The sequence below is a fragment of the Cetorhinus maximus genome, chromosome 2 (genome assembly GCF_964194155.1).
Source record: "Cetorhinus maximus chromosome 2, sCetMax3.hap1.1, whole genome shotgun sequence".
In the NCBI taxonomy this organism is placed as follows: Eukaryota; Metazoa; Chordata; class Chondrichthyes; order Lamniformes; family Cetorhinidae; genus Cetorhinus; species Cetorhinus maximus.
Genome location: NC_135880.1, coordinates 93419995 through 93440029, shown reverse-complemented (window position 1 = coordinate 93440029; position 20035 = coordinate 93419995). Strand labels below are relative to the sequence as shown.

General features: G+C 41.4%; 1 protein-coding gene across 2 annotated transcripts in view; it reads left to right on the top strand.

Annotated features, from left to right (window-relative positions):
• Positions 1-20035, top strand: part of LOC144695973 (aldehyde dehydrogenase 1A1-like) — a 116057-nt gene that overhangs the window by 82539 nt on the left and 13483 nt on the right. For both annotated transcript variants that reach the window (XM_078567112.1, XM_078567120.1), the window contains exons 9-10: positions 2297-2399; positions 5797-5981. In XM_078567112.1, coding sequence (XP_078423238.1) covers positions 2297-2399; positions 5797-5981 — 288 coding nt within the window. The remainder of the gene's footprint in view (positions 1-2296; positions 2400-5796; positions 5982-20035) is intronic.

Here is a 20035-nt window from a genome sequence, read left to right as displayed (position 1 = left end):
GCGCTGCCAGCTTCAATGATTTGTGCACACTTACCCCAGATGCCTCTGTTCCTGCACCCCCTTTAGAATTGTACCCTTTATTTTATAATGCCTCTCCTTGTTCCTCGGACCAAAATGAATTCTCACACTTCCCTGCATTTTATAAATGCAGGGTCTCCATTCAGAGCACAAATGGGCAGCAACAGGTTCATATGGAAAGGATGGCCCAGTAAACAGGTCATTGGAGGAGCAGATCACACTCCAGTTCTATTGAGGAAGACATTAGAGGGCCCGGCCTTTAAAAGAAAAATGCTTTCTGTGCATCAGCAATGCCAATAGATTTTATTGCCTGTCAGGCAGCTCTACAACATGTTGCAGACTGTGATGGCATTCATTAAAACTTGTGTGGGGTTCAGCCACATGACAACAACACTCTGCAGTCAATCATAAAGTGTGTGGTCACCTCAATAAATATTGTATTGAGTCCATTCTTGCAACAGTTGATAGTAGAGACCACAGAATAACATTCAGAAGCAAGTGCTGTAGCAGAATTTATTTCCCTAATCCTCAAGTATTTCCAATCTCTTCCTGCTGAGACCAGTTAAATCAGCATGGAACTTTTGGAAGAATTTTCTAGTCTGTCTCGTTGAAATGCAGAGAAGTGTGAAGTGATTCATTTTGGTAGGAGGAACAAGGAGAGGCATTATAAAATAAAGGGTACAATTCTAAAGGGGGTGCAGGAACAGAGGCATCTGGGGTAAGCGTGCACAAATCATTGAAGCTGGCAGCGCAGTTTGAGAAAGTGGTTAATAAAGCATACGGGATCTGGAGCTATATGAAAAATCAGAGTATAAAAGCAAGCAAGTTATAATAAACCTGTATAAAATATTGGTTCAGGAGTACTGTGTCCAGTTCTGGGTGCTACACTTTAGGAAGGATGTGGAGGCATTAGAAAGGGTGCAGAAAAGATTCATGAGAATGATTCCAGGGATGAGGAACTTCAATTATGTGGATGGATTGGAGAAACTGGGCTGTTTTCCCTGGAGGAAAAGAAGAGTAGATAGAGGTATTCAAAATCATGAGGGGTCTTGACATAGGTAGAAACTGTTCCCATTAACAGAAGGATCAAGAACAAGAGGGCGCTGATATAAGGTGATTGCCAAAAGAAGCCACAGTGACTTGAGCGAGTGGTTAGATTTTAGAATGCACTGTCTGAGAGTGTGGTGGGGGCAGTTTCAATAGTTGTTTCAACAAGGAATTGGGCAATTATCTGAAGAGAAAACATTTGCAGGGTTATGGGAAGAAGACAGGGGAGCAAGAATGGGTGAGTTGCTTTTGTAGAGAGCTAGCAGAAAACAATGGGCTGAATGGCCTCCTCTTCTGTGCAGTAACCATTCTATTATTCTATGGTAAAAACACATTCTACTTTTACATGGGCAGAATTACTGAATTTTTCTAAGGAGATGATCTACTTTTGGCTAATTGCTTTGCCAGGAATCCATGTGATCTCTAGTGACTCATGTAACTAATACCTCATGAGGGTTTTTTTTTTCTTTCATAGGATGAGAGTGTCACTTGCAAGGCCAGAATTCGGTTCTCATTGCTAAATGTCCTTGAGAAGGTGATAATGAGCCACCTTCTTGAACCGATTGCAGTCCATGTGGTGTAGGTACACCCACAGTGCTGTCAGGAAGGGAGTTCCAGGATTTTAACCCATTGACAGTGAAGGAGTGGGAATATTTTTCCAAGTCAGGATGGTGTGCGGTGTGTGGCTGCACTTGTCTCCTAGGTAATAGATGTCACAGGTTTGGAAGGTGTTGTTGAAGGAGGCTGGGTGAATTAGTCCAGAGCATCTTGTAAATGGTACATACTGCTGCCACTGTACGTCAGTGGTGGAGGGAGTGAATGTTTAAGGCAGTGGATGGTATGCCGATCAAGTGGGCTGCTTTGTCCTGGATGGCATTGAGCTTCTTGAGTGTTGGAGCTGTACTCTTCCAGGCAAGTAGATCGTATTCCATCACACTGCTGACTCGTAGATGGTTGATAGCCTTTGGGGAGTCAAGAGGTGAGTTACTCGCCGCAGAATTCCCAGCCTCTGGCCTGCCCTTGTAGCCACAGTATTTATATTGCTGGCCCAGTTAAGTCTTTAAATTATTGTTGGTTTTGTGATCTTGCTGCACTGAATGAATAGCTGGCTGTCATGTTTTTCTATTCAAAGATATTAACTGTATGTGAAATATTTGTAGTGCATAATAAAAGTAAGTTTAATTTATGTAATTACAAACAATCACAATTCTAATGATTATTCTTTACTCAGGTTGGTAAACTAATACAGGAGGCAGCAGGCAAGAGTAATCTAAAGAGAGTAACACTGGAACTTGGAGGCAAGAATCCAAACATCATTTTTGCTGATGCGGACTGTTAGTATTACAAGTTATTCTGGTCTTAAATATCATGTTCATCAGATGCCTCTTCTGTTTATTCTTATTTGGTATTGAGATTCCACAGGGATCAGTGCTGGGACCTCAACTTTTTACAATTTATATAAATGACTTGAATGAAGGGACCAAAGGAATGTTTGCTAAATTTGCTGATGACACAAAGATAGGTAGGAAAGTAAATTGTGAAGAGGACGTAAGGAGGCAACAAAGTGACACAGATAGGTTAAGTGAGTGGGCAAAGATCTGGCAAATGAAGTATAATGTGGGCAATTGTGAAATCGTTCATTTTGGCAGGAAGAATAAAAAAGCTTATTATCTAAATGGTTGATTGATTGAGGAGATTGAGGAGCGCTGAGACTCAGAGGGATCTGGGTGTCTTAGTGCATGAATCACAAAAGGTTAATATGCAGGTACAGCAGGTAATTAGGAAAACTAATAGAATGTTATCATTTATTGTGAGGGGAATTGAATACAAAAGTAGGACGGTTATGCTTCAGTTGTACAGGGCATTGGTGAGACCACATCTGGAGTATTGTGTACAGTACTGGAAAGAAAGATGTAAATGCGTTAGAAGCAGTTCAGAGAAGGTTTACTGGACCATTACCAGGAATGGGTGGGTTGTCTTATGAGGAAAGGTTGGACAGGTTAGGCTTGTATCCATTGGAATTTAGAAGAGTCAGAGACAACTTAATTGAAACCTTTAAGATCCTGAGTGTTTTTGACAGGGTGGATATGGAGAGAATGTTTCCTCTTGTGGGAGAATCTAGAACTAGGGGCCACTGTTTAAAATAAGGGGTCGCTCATTTAAGACAGAAATGAGGAGACATTTTTTGCTCTCAGAGGGTTGTGAGTCTTTGGAACTCTCTTCTTCAAAAGGTGGTGGAAGCAGAGTTTCTGAATATTTTTAAAGGCAGAGGTAGATAGATTCTTGATTAACAAGGGGGTGAAAGGTTATCAAGGCTAGGCAGAAATGTGGGGTTGAGGTTACAATCAGATCAGCCATGATCTTATTAAATGACAGCCTGAATGTTGGCCAGCTCCTGCTGTAAGCTGACATGGACTACTTCATTCATTTTCCTTTGCAGGAGTGAGTTCTTCATCTTAATCTCTTGTTTTTTTTTATAAGTAATGTTATTGAGTTTGCAATTTAGTTTTTGATTTCAGACGCAAGAACCCAAACATGTTTACATATTTGCGAGTAGATTTGAATTTCCACTACTCTGCAGCTAATTCACCCACCTCAGTCCTACAGCCCACACTGTGTAATTATCCAGCACGTGTATAATGGGCAGCAGCAATCAGGCAATGCTGACTTTATTAACTGTTGGGGAAAGATATAACTACCCATGATGTTTAAACATAATTAAACTAGAAAGCATATTGGCCAAAAGACTGACCACTTCATTTTATTGTAATGGAATTTGACAAAACAGCTTAACCATCTGTAGAAAACTGTTATATTGTTCATTGTAATAATCTGACAGCCAATTGTGCAATAATTATTTTTCTGAGTCCCACCATTTACAAATGTGGACACAGCTGAATCAATGAATCGCAGCTTCTTAAAATGAATACAGCATGAAAACCATTAATTCAGAAGTCCAGTTGTAATTGATTAATTCAAACAACGATTCATTAACCAGAAAGTAGTCATTGCACCTTATTGCTCGAGCCTGCTAATCTCCGTTTACTGTCTTTCCTGGTGTGATATACAGTGGCAGCTCACAAACTATCAAGGTCTCACTTATGTGGAATAACATCAGTGGCAAAATCTCATAAATCCAAATCTGAGCTTGATACAGCACTACCAGATGAAGAGTCATACAGACTCGAAACATTAACTCTTTCTTCCTCTCCACAGATGCTGTCAGACCTGCTGAGTTTTTCCAGCTATTTTTGTTTTTGTTTCAGATTTCCAGCATCCGCAGTATTTTGCTTTTAACTATTTAAATACACATGTGCCCAGCATTTGATGAACTGCTCTCATTCCAATCATACTCAGTTGTTAATTGTATGACTTCCTTGGATCCCTTGGTTCCCAAGCTGATGCTGTTTGTTGTGAAGCTCATACCCCACAGTAGCCTGGCAATGAGAGGGACCCAACGTGAGGGAATCTGTGGCAGCAATAACTCTGACATTTTTAATAAATGTTAAATACAATAATGGGGAGTCTATTATATTGTTTATGGAACAGGAGAACATAAAAGACAGGAACAGGAGTATACCATCCGGCTCCTCGAGCCTGCTCCGCCATTCAGTAAGATCATGGCTGATCTTGTGTTACGCTTTCCACATTCCCACCTAACCCCAATAATCTTTGATTCCCTTGCCTAACAAGAATCTATCTACCTCTGCCTTAAAAATGTTCAATGACCCTGTCTCCACCGCCTTCTGAGGCAGAGAGTTCCAAAGTCGCACAACCCTCTGAGAGAAAAAAGTTCTCCTCATCTCTGTCCTAAAAGGGGAACCCCTAATTTTAAAACAGCACCCCCTAGTTCTAGAATCATCCACAAGAGGAAACATCCTTTCTTCTTCCACCTTGTCTAGGCCGTTCAGGATCTTGTATACTTCATTCAAATCACCCCTCACTCTTCTAAGCTCCAGTGGAAACAAACCCAGTCTGTCCAACCTTTCTTCATAAGACAACCCACTCATTCCAGGTATCAATCTAATAAACTTTCTTTGAACCACCTCCAATGCATTTACAGCCTTCCTTAAATAAGGAGACCAAAATTGCACACAATATTCGAGGTGCGGTCTCACCAATGCCCTGTATAACTGAAGCATAACATCCTCACTTTTATCTTCAATCCCTCTCGTAGTCTCCCAGAATTTCTATCCTCTGATTGGGGAACTGGTAAACTTGATTAAAAACTTAAACTGTTTAGTGGGACCAGTTATTAAAACTAATAAGCTTTGCTACAAAAGCCAGAATATTCCCCTATTTCTGATTAAGTGTGGTTAAGTGATTCATAACATTTTTAAGTCTTGCTTTTTAAGTATTCAATTCCATAATCTAATACCAAATTATTGAATGCAAGTTGTGAATAATGTAACTTCATATAATTATTTCCAAAGTGTAAAAGGCTATAAACTATGCATGTTAATATTTAATAAATGGATCAATGTAACATGTATAGAACCTCATATGATTTTGCTGTTGTAAAGTGCAGCTATAATGATCATTTTATATGATCATGCAATACACTTTTGGGTTTCTAGAGAAATCCCCTAAGATTAAGTAGAATAAATTAATATTCTACTGGAACAGCAGATTTGAACTTTTATAATTAGATTAAACTGCATTAAATTTCTCAAAATGATGTCCAAATTTTCAAATATGAATGAATATACCAACATAACTCATATTTTGCAGTGGACTTTGCCATAGAACAAGCTCATCACGGTCTCTTCTTCAATCAAGGACAGTGCTGTTTAGCAGGATCCAGAATATTTGTGGAAGAATCTGCCTATAAAGAATTTGTCTGCAAGAGCATTTCACTAGCACAGAAGCGTGTTATCGGAAATCCTCTACATCTAGCAGTCACCCATGGGCCACAGGTATTCAAGAAAAGGTGTTACACAGGATGTATTTAGAATAATTAAATTGTTAACATGATGCTATAAACTATGAGAGAAAAGGTCTTAAGTGAACCTTGATAATCCAGCTTTATGCAATATCTATCGTTGGTTTTTTTATACTTAAGAACTAACAATGCAGCTGTAATCTGCTGCAATTATGGGGTCTGTTGCTATCTGTTATGATGGCTTTCTGAACATAATGAGAATTATTAGATCACATATGAAAGCACAAAATGTGTAAAGGTCATTCAGCTCATCAAGCCTACTCATGGATTACATACATCCTATTAAGAAATATTCTGCATAAATACTTCCTGAACCCCAAATGTAATCAATCAAAATTCCAGAATATTGATTTTCAATATTCAGCTTGCTGCTGCCTACCAGACTATAGGGACAATTGTACAAAATTACAAACCTAGGGGAAAAGCTCATTAACTGGAAGTACATACAATGCACTGGAACTCAACTTGAATTTCAATCCATTGTGCATGGAAAACTGTGGAAAAGACTCTTCAAATCATCCTGAGTTAATTATCTGGGTTGATGAGTGCAAGCGATTGGAGGTCATGACAATTTCTGCGGGCAGTGCCAAATTCTGAATGTTCTGGCATTGATTCCTCCTCATTGCGCAGTATGGTTCTTGTTTCTGGCTACTGTAGCAATAAGAAGAATGGGAAAGGTAAAGGCTTTCCTGCAGATTGTCTTTTCTTTCCTGTTCAGCTCAGGGTGTGAGCCTCAAAAAAGAGGAACCATTTCAGATGTTTGACCAATGTTACTTAGTCAGCACAAACCATCTGTGGCTGTAGGTCCTCTCACACTCCCATCCTCTACACCATTAGTGGAATGAGGTCAAAGGGTTTGCTTTGCCTTCACCTGCAAATTTCCTTCCTCCAGTAGTTGGTTTTTCTTGGGAATTGTGCACAATCTATTCTGTCTTGACAAATCAATACTTGTCAGTCACAAATGGCTTCATTTGACAATTTTTTCTCAATTCTTATTACTTTTCTGATTGTATTCCCACAGTAATAGTGAGGCTTCAATGGGCAAAAAAGCACTGCAGAATGTTGTATCTGCTTAATTGATACCTCCCACTTGCAGAAATCACTGTAGATAATTTAAGCCTTCAATTTGGGAATACACTTTTAGGGTAAATATGATTTACTGTCTGAAATGTACAAAATAATGGTAAGATTATTGGTGCACATTAATGATAACTTGTGAGGTCACTTAATCTTGTCTTGCATTAGAGAAAAGGTCCTGAAGGTTGGGACATGCCACTCACTGCCTGTGCCACTTCTTCCAAATGTTCCTGGTTGCTAAATTGGCAGGTCTCTTTCTATTTACTGCTATGATTACATTGCCCTTCCAATGCTCATTTTTTAGACAAAATCATATTTGAATCAATCTCTGTTAATCACTCACATGCTGTCTTTTTTGGTTTCTTTATACTGCATGGACTGAAATTGTTGCATTTAGGTATTCATTTAAGGACAGGGCAACTTTAAATGCAACACTTCCATCTTTACCAGTGCTTCCTTCACCACATAAAATCTCAATGTCTCTTGTTATGAGGAGGTAATTGCTGGTGTGAAATGTACCTTTGTTCCTAAACTTGTCAACCCTTTAAGATTGTCCTGGAAACTTCAAGAATTAAAGATTATTTTCTAAACACTGCTGAGACCAACTCCAGAGAAAAATCATAGGAGCATTAAAAATGTGTTTTTCTTCTTTTAATGCTCATGGTTATTAATTAGAAAAATATGTGAACTTGTGATGAAACTTCTAGACGTATGACCAACCAAAGTTGGAAACCCTATTTTTCCTGCCCAGCAATATTTAAGTTCTCTGAGTTTGTGATTTTTAATAGGGTCAGTGCACCACTTGTTAAGGTTTCAGGACCTAGAATATTGAGGTATAAATTGTAGGTGAGACAGAAGACCATTTTTATCATCAAGTTACAACCAACTTGATCCAATTACTTTGCCTGATGTAAATAAAGTTGACAAAGGGAAACCAGGGAGTTACAGGCCAGTTAATCTAGACCCATATTTTCGCAACGACAGAAGGGCTCCACACCTTTGCCAAAGTGGTGCCAGAGCTCTGATTCCGGAAATCCTGCCCCCAATCCCAGTACTCACCATTGAGGGGGCAGGTGATAGTTTGCACATCCATGGCTCACAGAGGCAGCTGCACATGCAAAAGTGTAGCTGCCTTTAAATAGATGCAATTTTTGTTAGTGGGATCTCCAAACATGACTCGTAAGCTTTAGGCATTTGAGCAAAGGGTCTAAAGCTGCCAGAGTAATTTGAAGAGATAGGGTACCCCTTTTGGAGAGGTACAATGCCCTTTGGGAGAGGTCTGGTGCCTTTTAGAATTGTTGAAAGTAAACATGAGTGTGTGTAAAAAGTGGATAAACTCAGTAGAACTGTCAAGCTGTCTCAAGGCATTTAAATCCGCAAGCTCTTTAAATGTCTGAAACAAACAGCCTTCATTTGAAAAAAAAGTCAGTTTGTAATTGCACCAGCTGTCTGTTGACATAAGCCAAAGGTTACCATTATAGGATTAGTGCTGAATGACTGATTCCACAACCTATCATTATTACAGTGGGGATCCTGTAAGTTCATAGTTTCATGGGCAGCTCCAAGTGGCTATAAAGCCTTTCATGTGACGCTATGAATACAAATGTTATTTGTTAGTTTTCAAAAGAGGTTAAATACTTGAAGGAATTTAAATACATTGATTGAGTGTTTTTTTTTTAACTAGTGAAATCATCAATAGATGCTGACTTAATTTTATTTCATCTCAGCATGTGTCCTGGTGTCTGCCCAGGGTAGAATGTTGAGGCACAAATTGTAGGTGAGACAGAAGACCATTCCTTCAAGTATTTAACTCCTTTTGAAAACCAACCTTTGTATTCATAGCCCCACATCAAAGACTTTATAACCACTTGGAGCTGCCCATCAAACTGTGAATGTACAGGACTCCCACTGTGATAATGATAGGTTGCGGAATCAGTCATTCAGCACTAATCCTATAATGATAACCTCAGGCTTATTCCAACAGAGAGTTAGTGAAATTGCAAATACTGATCTTTTTTTCAAATGAAGGCTGTTTATTTCAAAAATTTAAAGAGCTTGTGGATTTAAATGCCTTGACAGCTTGACAGTTGGCATGGAGGGTGTAAGGGCAAAGGGTGGTGGTTGCAGGGATATGGGTGGCATGAGTTGGCACTAAGTTGGCCATGGGGATGAGTGGGGGGGTCATGAATTGGTACTGTTGGCATAAGGATGTAAAGTGCCATGGGAATTATTAGCGGGGCATAGGTTGTCATGGAGGATATGAGGGGCCATGGGGTGGGCGACATGATCTGGCATGGATGTGACATGGAGAGTGTGTAGTGGGTGATGGGTGAGGGCTAAAGGACTTTTTTTGGTTTTAGTGGGTTTTTTACAGCTTGGATGAAGTCCCAGAGCACCGAAGTGGGCCTTTTAACAGCCTGCCTCTGCACCCAACAGCCCCTGTAATTGCCTCCACACTGTTCCCAGGGCTGTTGAGCCCAGCTCCCATTAAGACCCACCTCTCCCTGGAATGAAAATCTGAAACTCTGGGGCACTTTTTCCTGAGTTGGGTTTGCAGAGTCAGGAGATTGTCCAAGTGAAAATTCAGCCCCTAACATCTGTTGTCAGGAAATTGCCATAATCTATCATTATGGACGGGGCAACCAAATACCTTGAAAATTATCAGTTGATCAGAAAAGGATCTATAAAAGATAGGCCATGCCTGACAAACTTGATTGAATTTTTTGAAGAGGTGACTAAAGTAGTGGACAGGGGAATGTCTATGAGTGTTAGCTATATGGACCTCCAGAAGGCATTTGATTAAAAAAAACTCTCTCATAAGAGGCTGTTAGCTAAAGTTGAAGCTCATGGAATTTAAGGCAAATCATCCGTCTGGCTAGGAAATTCTCTGAGTGGAAGGAGACAGAGAATAGGGATAATGGGCAGGGAATCTACGTGCTGTGCTGTTCCACAATGATCTGTCTTGGAACCTCACTATTCGTTGTATTCATTAACACTTTAAATTATGGGATAGCATGCCACATACCCAAATTTGCTGATTACACAGAGGTAGGTGTTATCGTAAGCATTGTGGGTGGAAGCATAAAATTACAAAGAAACATTGACATATTAAGTGAATGAGCAAAACTGTGGCAAGTCGATTTTGAATTTGAGGTCATGCACGTTAGACCTAAAAAGGACAGTACAGGGTACTCCCTAAATGGTGAAAGCTAGAAACTGTTGAGCTCCAAAGAGAATCCAAAGGTACACAGATTATTAAAATGTCATGAACAGCTACAGAAAGTAATCAAAAAGGCTAATGGAATGCTGCCTTTTGTACCTTAAGAAATATCCAGAGGACCAGAATACAAGGGGTAGAGGTCAAGTTTCAGCTATATGAAGCTGTGGTCAGACTACACCTGGAGTACTGTCAGCAGTTCCGGGCACCTAACCTTAAGAAGGATAAATCAGCCTTAAAGGGAGTGCAACATAGATCTGCACTCCAGGGGTTAAATTATGAGGAAAGATTACATGAACTAGGGCTGTATTCTCTGGAATTTAGAAAATAATGGGTGATTTAATTGAAGTTTTAAATGTATTAAGGGGAACAGATAGGGAAGATTGTAAGAATCTATTTTCACTAGTTGGGGAGTCTAGACCTAGAACATAAGCAAAAAAAAAACGGAGGCAGGCCTTTCATCAGAGGAAACACTTCTTCATGCAAATGATGGTAGGAACTTTGTACTCTTTTCCACAAAAGGCAATTGATGTTAGATCAGTTTTAAGACTGAAATTGATAGATTTTTGTTAACCAAAGGTATCAAGGGATATGGGCAAAGGCAGCTGTTAAATGGAGGAACTTAGGAACATAGGAGCAGAAGTGGAGTATTGAGCCCATCGAGCCTGCTCCGCTATTCAGTATGATTATGGCGGATCATCCACTTCAATGTCTTCTTCACGCACTAGCCCCATATCCCTTTATGTCATTGGTATTTAGAAATCTGTCAATCTCAGCTTTAAACAAACTCAATGACTGAACTTCCACAGCTCTATGGGCTAGAAAATTCCAAAGATCCACAACCCTCTGAATTAAAAAAAATTCTCCTCATCTCGGTCATAAGTGGCTTCCCCCTTATTTTGAAATTGTGTCCCCTGGTTCTAGATTCCCCAACTGGGGGAAACATCTTATCTGCATCTACCCTGTCTATCCCTTTATGTATTTTATAGTTTTCAATGAGGTCACCTCTCATTCTTCAAAACTCTAGAGGATACAAGCCCGCTCTCTTCATAGGACATCCCAGGAACAAGTCTCACTTTCTGGCAATAATATCTTTCCTAAAGTAAGGGGACCAAAACTGCACACAGTACTCCAGGTGTGGTCTAACCAAGTTTCTATACAATTGAACCAAGGCTTTGCTACTCCTGTACTCAAATCCTCTTGCAATAAAGGCTAAATACCATTAGCTTTCTTAATTGCTTGTTGCACCTGCATGTTAGCTTTCAGTGTCTTATTAATGAGGACATCCATGTCTCTTTGTACATCTACACTTTCTAATTGAGGTGTCAGCTGTGGCTCAGTTCATAGCACCCTCGCCTTTGAATCAGAAGGTTGTGGGTTCATGTCCCACTCCCTGAAACCAAGAACTGTGAATGTACTCGAAAGAGTTACAATCTGTGACTGTTGATAACTCAAAAGAGTTACACTTTCTAATTGAGGTGTCAGCTGTGGCTCAGTTCATAGCACCCTCACCTTTGAGTCAGAAGGTTGTGGGTTCATGTCCCACTCCAGGACTTTGAACAAAAAAAAAGTCAAGAACTGTGAATGTACTCGAAAGAGTTACACTTTCTAATCTCGCACCATGTTCCTCCTACCAAAGTGGATAACCTCAAATTTTTGCACATTATATTCCATCTGCCATGTTGGGCACTCACTCACCACTCACCAAATCTGTCCAAATCCCCTTGAAGCCACTTTGCATCTTCCTCACAACACAAATTCCCAACTAGCTTTGAGTCATGCACAAATTTGGAAATATTATGTTTGGTCCCCACATCCAAATCATTGATATATATTGTGAACAACTAGGGCTTAAGTATTGATCCTTGCGTTATCCCACTAGTCACAGTCTGCCAACGTGAGATGACCCATTTATTCCTACTGTCTGTTTTCTGCCTGTTAAGCAATCCTTAATCTATGACAATATATTACCTCCTATCCCATGTGCTTTAATTTGGATAACCAACCTCCTGTTGGGGACTTTGTCAAAAGCGAAATCCAAGTAACTCCGTCTATCAACTCCTCTGGAGTTAGGTTGTAGATCAGCCACAATTTCACTGAATGGCGAAACAGGCTCAAGGGGCTAAATGGCTTACTCCTGTGACAATCAAGGTCCTAGGACCTTCAGATCACATCAAATCAGATCACAATTGCAATTTTGAGATACAAATGGGTGAACTTAATCCCATTCATGCTTTGCCCAACTGTACCCCTTTGAAGGGACTGCTGGATGCTGCTCAGGATACGGAAACTTTTTTTTTTAAGTTTTAAGTTCTGGTTTGCATGAGACCTGCTAATGGATCAACAATATCCCACTCCTTGTCCCCAACCAAATTCTGACTATTTACTGGACCCATGTAAAAGCCGGCTGATTTCCCAGCTTACCCAGAAGTGAGCTGCCTCAGAACACTGGTTTGGGTTCAGCAGCATTAACAATGGATGGAAGGTGGATGATCCCTATCCAACAACTGCCCATTGTGTGCCTCAAATTAAGATCAGCCTCACTATGGGTAGAAACTAGGGTTTCAAATTCAGGCCTAACAAAATGATACTACTGCAATGATGCTATAAAATTATAAATCAATTAAATGTTAAAGTTGTTAATTTCAACACAGTCTACAATGTAAAAGATGCATCTAGAAACCTATTAGGAATTTGACATTTAAATATAAGCATTATTAATCCCAATGTGCTGACTGATGGAACCAAACGTATTATCAGCACAATATAAAATCAGAGGAAATCACTGTAGACCTTTGGTACATATAGTACAAGATTGCTTAATGCTGTTGTTAAAAGCATGATCAGTCCATAAAGGACTGTAGGCATCTCTCTCCACTACAGAGAGACCATTGATTATATAGCTTGAGGGACACCATTCCACATCAAGCATGGGGCAAGGCAAGGAGCAAGGCCTCCATGAACTACCACAGCTATTGGCATCCTTCTGCATCACATTGCAGCTATCTAGCCAACTGAGCTAACCGACTCCAGAGTAAAAGTACATTTCAAACTTTAATACTGTCCCCTTACCACAACTCTTGATTAGTCATTGCCATTTATTAAAATATAATACAATTGCAATATCACTTAATATCTCACTGAGCTGTTAAATGTAGGATACAGGATTTGTAACTACCTCATTTTACTGAAATGCTGTTCACTGGCCCATTCTTTTATGTTAATGTCACAACGTCACAGCGTTAACTTAATGTGACAATGGAATGTGCTGTGGACTGTAGGAGCGGTTATTATCACTGTTTAAATATGATACTGTAACAGTAAACTTTGTTACATTAGCATTGCAGTATTATCTGGCAACTAGAGATTGCAATAATTGCAATACATTGTCTTCCCAAGACAATGAGTTATAGGAAGTCTACTGAGTTATCATTTTGACTGAGACAATTAGTGACACAGTCACAAGAAGCAATAACTGATATAAAGGGATATTATAAGGAAAGATACATATCACTATATTTGAGACAAAACGTAATTGACCTTGAAATTACACCATAGAACACTAACTCGACAACAATTAAACAACAACAACTAAACTGCAAAGCCTGGAAATCTGAAATACTGAAAATGCTAGAAACACTCAATAGATCAAGCAGCATCAGTGGGGAGAAAATGGGGGTCGATTAAAAAACTAACCAGTGGAGGAGGCTCCGTGAATGACCAATTCTCAATAATGGGGGAGCCCAGCACATCAGTGCAAAAGATAGGCTAAAGCGCTTGCAACCATCTTTAGTCAGAAGTGCTGAGTGGATAATACATCTCAGCCTCCTCCTGAGATCCCCAGCATCACAGATGCCAGTCTTCAGCCAATTCAATTCACTGCATGCAATACTAAGTAATGGCTGAGCACACTGGATACAGCAAAGATTTGGGCCCTGACAACATCCCGGCTGTAGTACTAAAGACTTGTGCTCCAGAATCAGCTACCCTTTAACCAAGCTGTTACAGTACAGCTACAGCACTGGCACCCCAGGTATGTCCCATGTACAAAAATCAAAACAAATTCAAATAGCCAATTACCACTCATCAGTCTAATCTCAGAGTGATGGAAGGTGTTTTTGATAGTGCTATCAAGCAGCACTTACTCACTATTAACTTGCTCACTGATGATCTGGTTGTACTCTGCCTGAACCACACAACTCCAGATCTCATTTCAGCCTTGGTCCAAACATGGAAAAAACAGCTGAATGTCAGAGGTGAGTTGAGAGTGACAATCCTTGACATCAAGGCAGCATTTGACTGAACGTGGCATCAAAGAACTCCAGTAAAACTGAAGTAAATGGGAATCAGGGGGAAAAGACTCCACTATTTGGAGCCTACAAAGGAAGATGGTTGTTGTTGTTGGAGGCCGATCATTCCAGCCCCAGGACATTATTGCAGGAGTTCCCCAGGGTAGTGTCCTGGGTCCAACCATCTTCAGCTGCTTCATCAGTGATCTTTGTTCCATTATAAAATCAAAAGTGGGGAAGTTTGTTGATGACTGCGCAGCAATCAGTTTCATTCACAGTTCCTTAGGTAATGGGGCCGTCCATGTGTGCGTGCAAAAAATACCTGAACAACATTGGGCTGATATGTGGCAAGTAACCCTCACACCATACAAGTGCTAGGCAATGATCATCTCCAACAAGGGAGAATCTAACCATCTCCCATTGATATTCAATGGCATCACCATTGCTGAATCCCCAAATTCAATACCCTGAGGATCAATGTTGACCAGGAACTTAACTGTACCAGCCATATAATCCATACAGATACAATAGCTACAAGAGCAGGTCAGAAGCCAGGTATTTTGAATCGAGAAGCTCAACTCCTGACTTCCCAAAGCCTTTCCACCATCTACAAGGCACATCAATGGCATGATGGAGTGCTCCCCCACTTATCTAGATGATTGCAGCTCCAAGAAGATCGACACCATCCAGGAAAAAGAAGCGCACTTGATTGGCACTTCATCCTCCACCTTAAACATTCACACCCTCCACCACCATGTGTTGTGGCTCAGTGTGTACCATCTACAAGTTGCAGTACAGAATTGACAGTACCTTCCAAACTTGGGACTTCAACCACCTGGAAGGACAAGGGCAACGGCACATGGGAACACCACCACCCACAAGTTCCCCTCCAAATCACAAACTATCCAGACTTGGAAATGTATGGCCATTCCTTCATTGTCACTGGATCAAAATCTTGGAACTCTTTACCTAACAGCACTGTGGGTGAAACCATACTGTGGGGACTGCACAGGTGGCTCACAATCACCTTCTCAAGGGCAGTTAAGAATGAGCAATAAATGCTGGTCTTGCCAACGATGCCCACATCCCATGAACAAATGAAAAAAGGAGTCTCTTAGCTGTGTTTTCTCATCCTGGAATCGTCCTGGTGATTCCAAGCTATATGCTTTTTTGTTAATGAACATTAAAGTAGCAAACCGCAATCTTAACTGTGTCCTTGTATAAGTTTAGCAATACCTCTACTTTTATTCTCAATATCCCTGTCTAAAAAAACATTTCCACTGGCCTTTTTGGTAGCTTTAGCTACCTGTATTTGCAACGTTCCATAAAGAAAGTTCAAACATGCACAATTTTGCATAACTCGTTGTCAGTCATAACAAGCAACAGCCATGTTTATAAAACTTTCCAAAAGTGAAGAATGTGAGAAGCATTGAACACAGATAAATACTCCATTGCCAGTTTATACACAATGTCCCCTTTTTATAACCAATTATGCAGTCAATAAATGTTGTGGCAGGAGCAATTTTAATGTCTAGCTCTTTGCTAAGATGAAATAATTCATTCTATAAGCAAACCTCTTTTTCTTTAACTTGCAATGTTCTGATCGCAGTGGAAGATTTAGAATGAGGTGTTCTGTGTGAACAGACATAACAGATTTAGCTGTAGCATTAGAAAGTTACTGCACTGTATTTAGATAGGCATCTTACCTGATCTTGGCATCATCCCATGATGCTTTGATTTGTAAGCTCAAAGGCAACTCGGATCACAAACTCTTATAATGCTACTCTGTGTTAATGTGCACTGAACCATCACTTTCATCAGAACTGCTTATTTAGTCTCTTGTAATAAGGTGATGAATGACTGTATCATGCAGTTGAAACTCTTGGGGCACTTGGTCCTCATCGTGCTGTTCAACTCAATTATATTCCTGCTCCTGTGCTATGTTGTATTCGCAAAAAGGGAGGAGAGGAGCCTGTAATAAGTGAACATCATTTTTTTTGCAATTTAGGAGAGAGAAGTGAATGATAAGTTTTGGCAGTGTACATGCTTCAGAGGGAAGTCAGGACGACAGAAGAGGAGCTCAATTACCTGCTGTTGGCAAGATGCCACCAACCTCACCACCTCCCACATCAAGGGTATGGTGCCTCCCTACAAAATGCCTGACCTTGTCTACAAAAGAGGGAGAGCCTCTACTGACCTGAGTTTTCTGACCATTGGGCATAGATGAGGTGAAGTAAGAGATGTGGGGATGTGAGGCTGTTAAATTGAAGGAGGACTTTGAGGTTCTCAATACAGTGCTTGTGTGTTAGATGAGCTGAATATCCATAAGGGATGAGCAGCTTGTTAGTATTCTTTTTGTGGTTATGAATGTCCTTAGAGCTCCAAAATAGTAACTGCGATGTGCACTCACATTTGTTGGGTAGGGCACATTGGACGGCATCTTGTTGCAGCCATAAGTGCACGTGCTGTGAACCTCCAGCTGAGGGAAACAGGACAAGCAAATGTCAAACAATGTGCAATTCTATACTTGTTAGAGGGATCATCAACTATTAGTTGATTTCTTTTGGCTGTTGCTCCAATTTGACATGTGTTTGATGCTTTCTATAGTTATTTCAGGTTAAAACAGCCATCCAATGTTCCTGCCTTACCTTCTTGTCGTTCAGTGCTTGCTGAATCTCACAGGCTGCAGAGAAGTTTCCTGCTCGTTCAGTTCCTTGCAGCAGTTAGGATCTATTAACAACCAATTCTTGCACCAATGGATATGTGAATGAGCATGCACAGAAAGCTTCCATATGTTTCCCTCTGGAGCAAGCTTGTCCATCCTTTTCACATGGAGGCCACATTTCAAAATTTTTCTCACTCAAGGGGCCGATGAACAAATTTTGGAAAGATAAAGTTTGGCACAACATTAAGCATGAATTTCAGAAAAGAAAACTGAGTTATGAAAAGAAACAACTTGCTGAGCAAACAAAAAATGAAGCAGTGATTTGATTTTAAAAAATGAGTAATAATTAACGATGAGTATTAGAGTGTGATAGGGTGAGTGAGTGTGCGTCCGGCTCACTCCCAGACTCACTCACTCACCCAAACCCACTGTGAGAGTGCATGTTGTTGTGTGGGGGTGAGGGTGAATGAGAACCATGAGACTGGGAGTGAGCCAGACTTATGCACACGCTATACCCCCTTACACACTCTCTCTCTCACTCTCTCTCCCCCTCACTCACTTACTCTCATTCTCCCCCTCACACACTCTTTCACACCCTCTCTTTCCCCCCTCACACTTTCTCTTGATCCCCCTCACTCTCTCATTGTCTCTACTCACTCACTCAGATACCAGTGGACCCCGCTCTGGCCCCTTGGGCCCCACTCCTGCTCACTCATGTCCTGTTCTGGCTCCCTTGGGCCCTGCTTTTCCTCACCTAGACCCTGCTCCTGCTCCCGCTCCCTCGGGCCCTGTTCCAGCTCGCCTGGACCCTGCTCCGCACCCTTGCTCTCCGAGCCTTGGAACTTACCTAAAACTTACCCTCCCACTGTTTGCTGCTCATCCAATCACAGAATGGTTTCTGTCTGCATTTGCTGCTGATAGGCTCATTCAGCTTCTGATTGGCTGAGCAGCTTTACAGCATTTTTCAAACATAAGTCAGCTGTATGTTCAACAGAGATAAAAACAAAAAACTTCTGCGGATGCTGGAAATCCAAAACAAAAACCTGCTGGAAAAACTCAGCAGGTCTGGCAGCATCGGCGGAGAAGAAAAGAGTTGCGTTTCGAGTCCTCATGACCCTTCAGCAGAACTGAGTAAAGTTAGGAGAGGGGTCAAATATAAGCTGGTTTAAGGTGGGGGGTGGGGTGGGGTGAGAGAAGTTGGGGGGCGGGGGGGGTGCGGTGGGTGGTTGTAGGGACAAGCAAGCAGTGATAGGAGCAGATAATCAAAAGATGTCACAGACAAAAGGATCAAAGAGGTGTTAAAGGTAGTGATATTATCTAAGAGAATGTGCTAATTAAGAATGGATGGCAGGACACTCAAGGTACAGCTCTAGTGGGGGTGGGGTGGAAAGACTGACAGGGCATTACAGGTATAGATTTAAAAATAATGGAAATAGGTGGGAAAAGAAAAATCTATATAAATTATTGGAAAAAACAAAAAGGAGGGGGAAGAAACGGAAAGGGGGGTGGGGATGGGGGAGGGAGTTCAAGATCTAAGGTTGTTGAATTCAATATTCAGTCCGGAAGGCTGTAAAGTGCCTAGTCGGAAGATGAGGTGCTCTTCCTCCAGTTTGCGTTGGGCTTCACTGGAACAATGCAGCAAGCCAAGGACAGACATGTGGGCAAGAGAGCAGGGTGGAGTGTTAAAATGGCAAGCGACAGGGAGGTTTGGGTCTTTCTTGCGGACAGACCGCAGGTGTTCTGCAAAGCGGTTGCCCAGTTTACGTTTGGTCTCTCCAATGTAGAGGAGACCGCATTGGGAGCAACGACTGCAGTAAACTAAGTTAGGGGAAATGCAAGTGAAATGCTGCTTCACTTGAAAGGAGTGTTTGGGCCCTTGGACGGTGAGGAGAGAGGAAGTGAAAGGGCAGGTGTTGCATCTTCTGCGTGGGCATGGTGGGGGTTGAGGAGTAGGGGGTGATGAAGGAGTGGACCAGGGTGTCCCGGAGGGAACGATCCCTACGGAATGCCGCCGGGGGGGTGAAGGGAAGATGTGTTTGCTGGTGGCATCATGTTGGAGTTGGCGGAAATGGCGGAGGATGATCCTTTGAATGCGGAGGCTGGTGGGGTGATAAGTGAGGACAAGGGGGACCCTATCATGTTTCTGGGAGGGAGGAGAAGGCGTGAGGGTGGATGCGCGGGAGATGGGCTGTACATGGTTGAGGGCCCTGTCAACTACCGTGGGTGGAAAACCTTGGTTAAGGAAGAAGGAGGACATGTCAGAGGAACTGTTTTTGAAGGTAGCGTCATCAGAACAGATGCGACGGAGGCGAAGGAACTGAGAGAATGGGATGGAGTCCTTACAGGAAGCGGGTGTGAGGAGATGTAGTCGAGGTAACTTTGCCATAAATGCCAGTTACAGTGGCAGAGAAGGAAGAACTTCAAGGAAGCCCCTGACCTCTTTTCTTAAAGATGTCACAGCACTGTAACTCACAATGAGGAAAGTCAGTGCCATAACATTTCTTTCATTTCTCAGGATGTGGGGACAAGATGCCTGCGATTTGTCCTGAGAAGGTGATGGCCATTTCTCTTGATGAGTGATTGCTTGTATAATTGAGTAGTTACTTCAGAGATCATTAAGAGTCAATTACATGGTGTAGACTACTGTTGCATGCAGGCCAGAGCAGGATGAAGTGATAGATTCCTTCCCTGAAGGACATTAGTGAATCAGTTGGGCTTTTCCTAAGAAAATGTTTAGAACCTAGCATGTGCTCACTTTCTCGGCTGCGATAAACATTGGC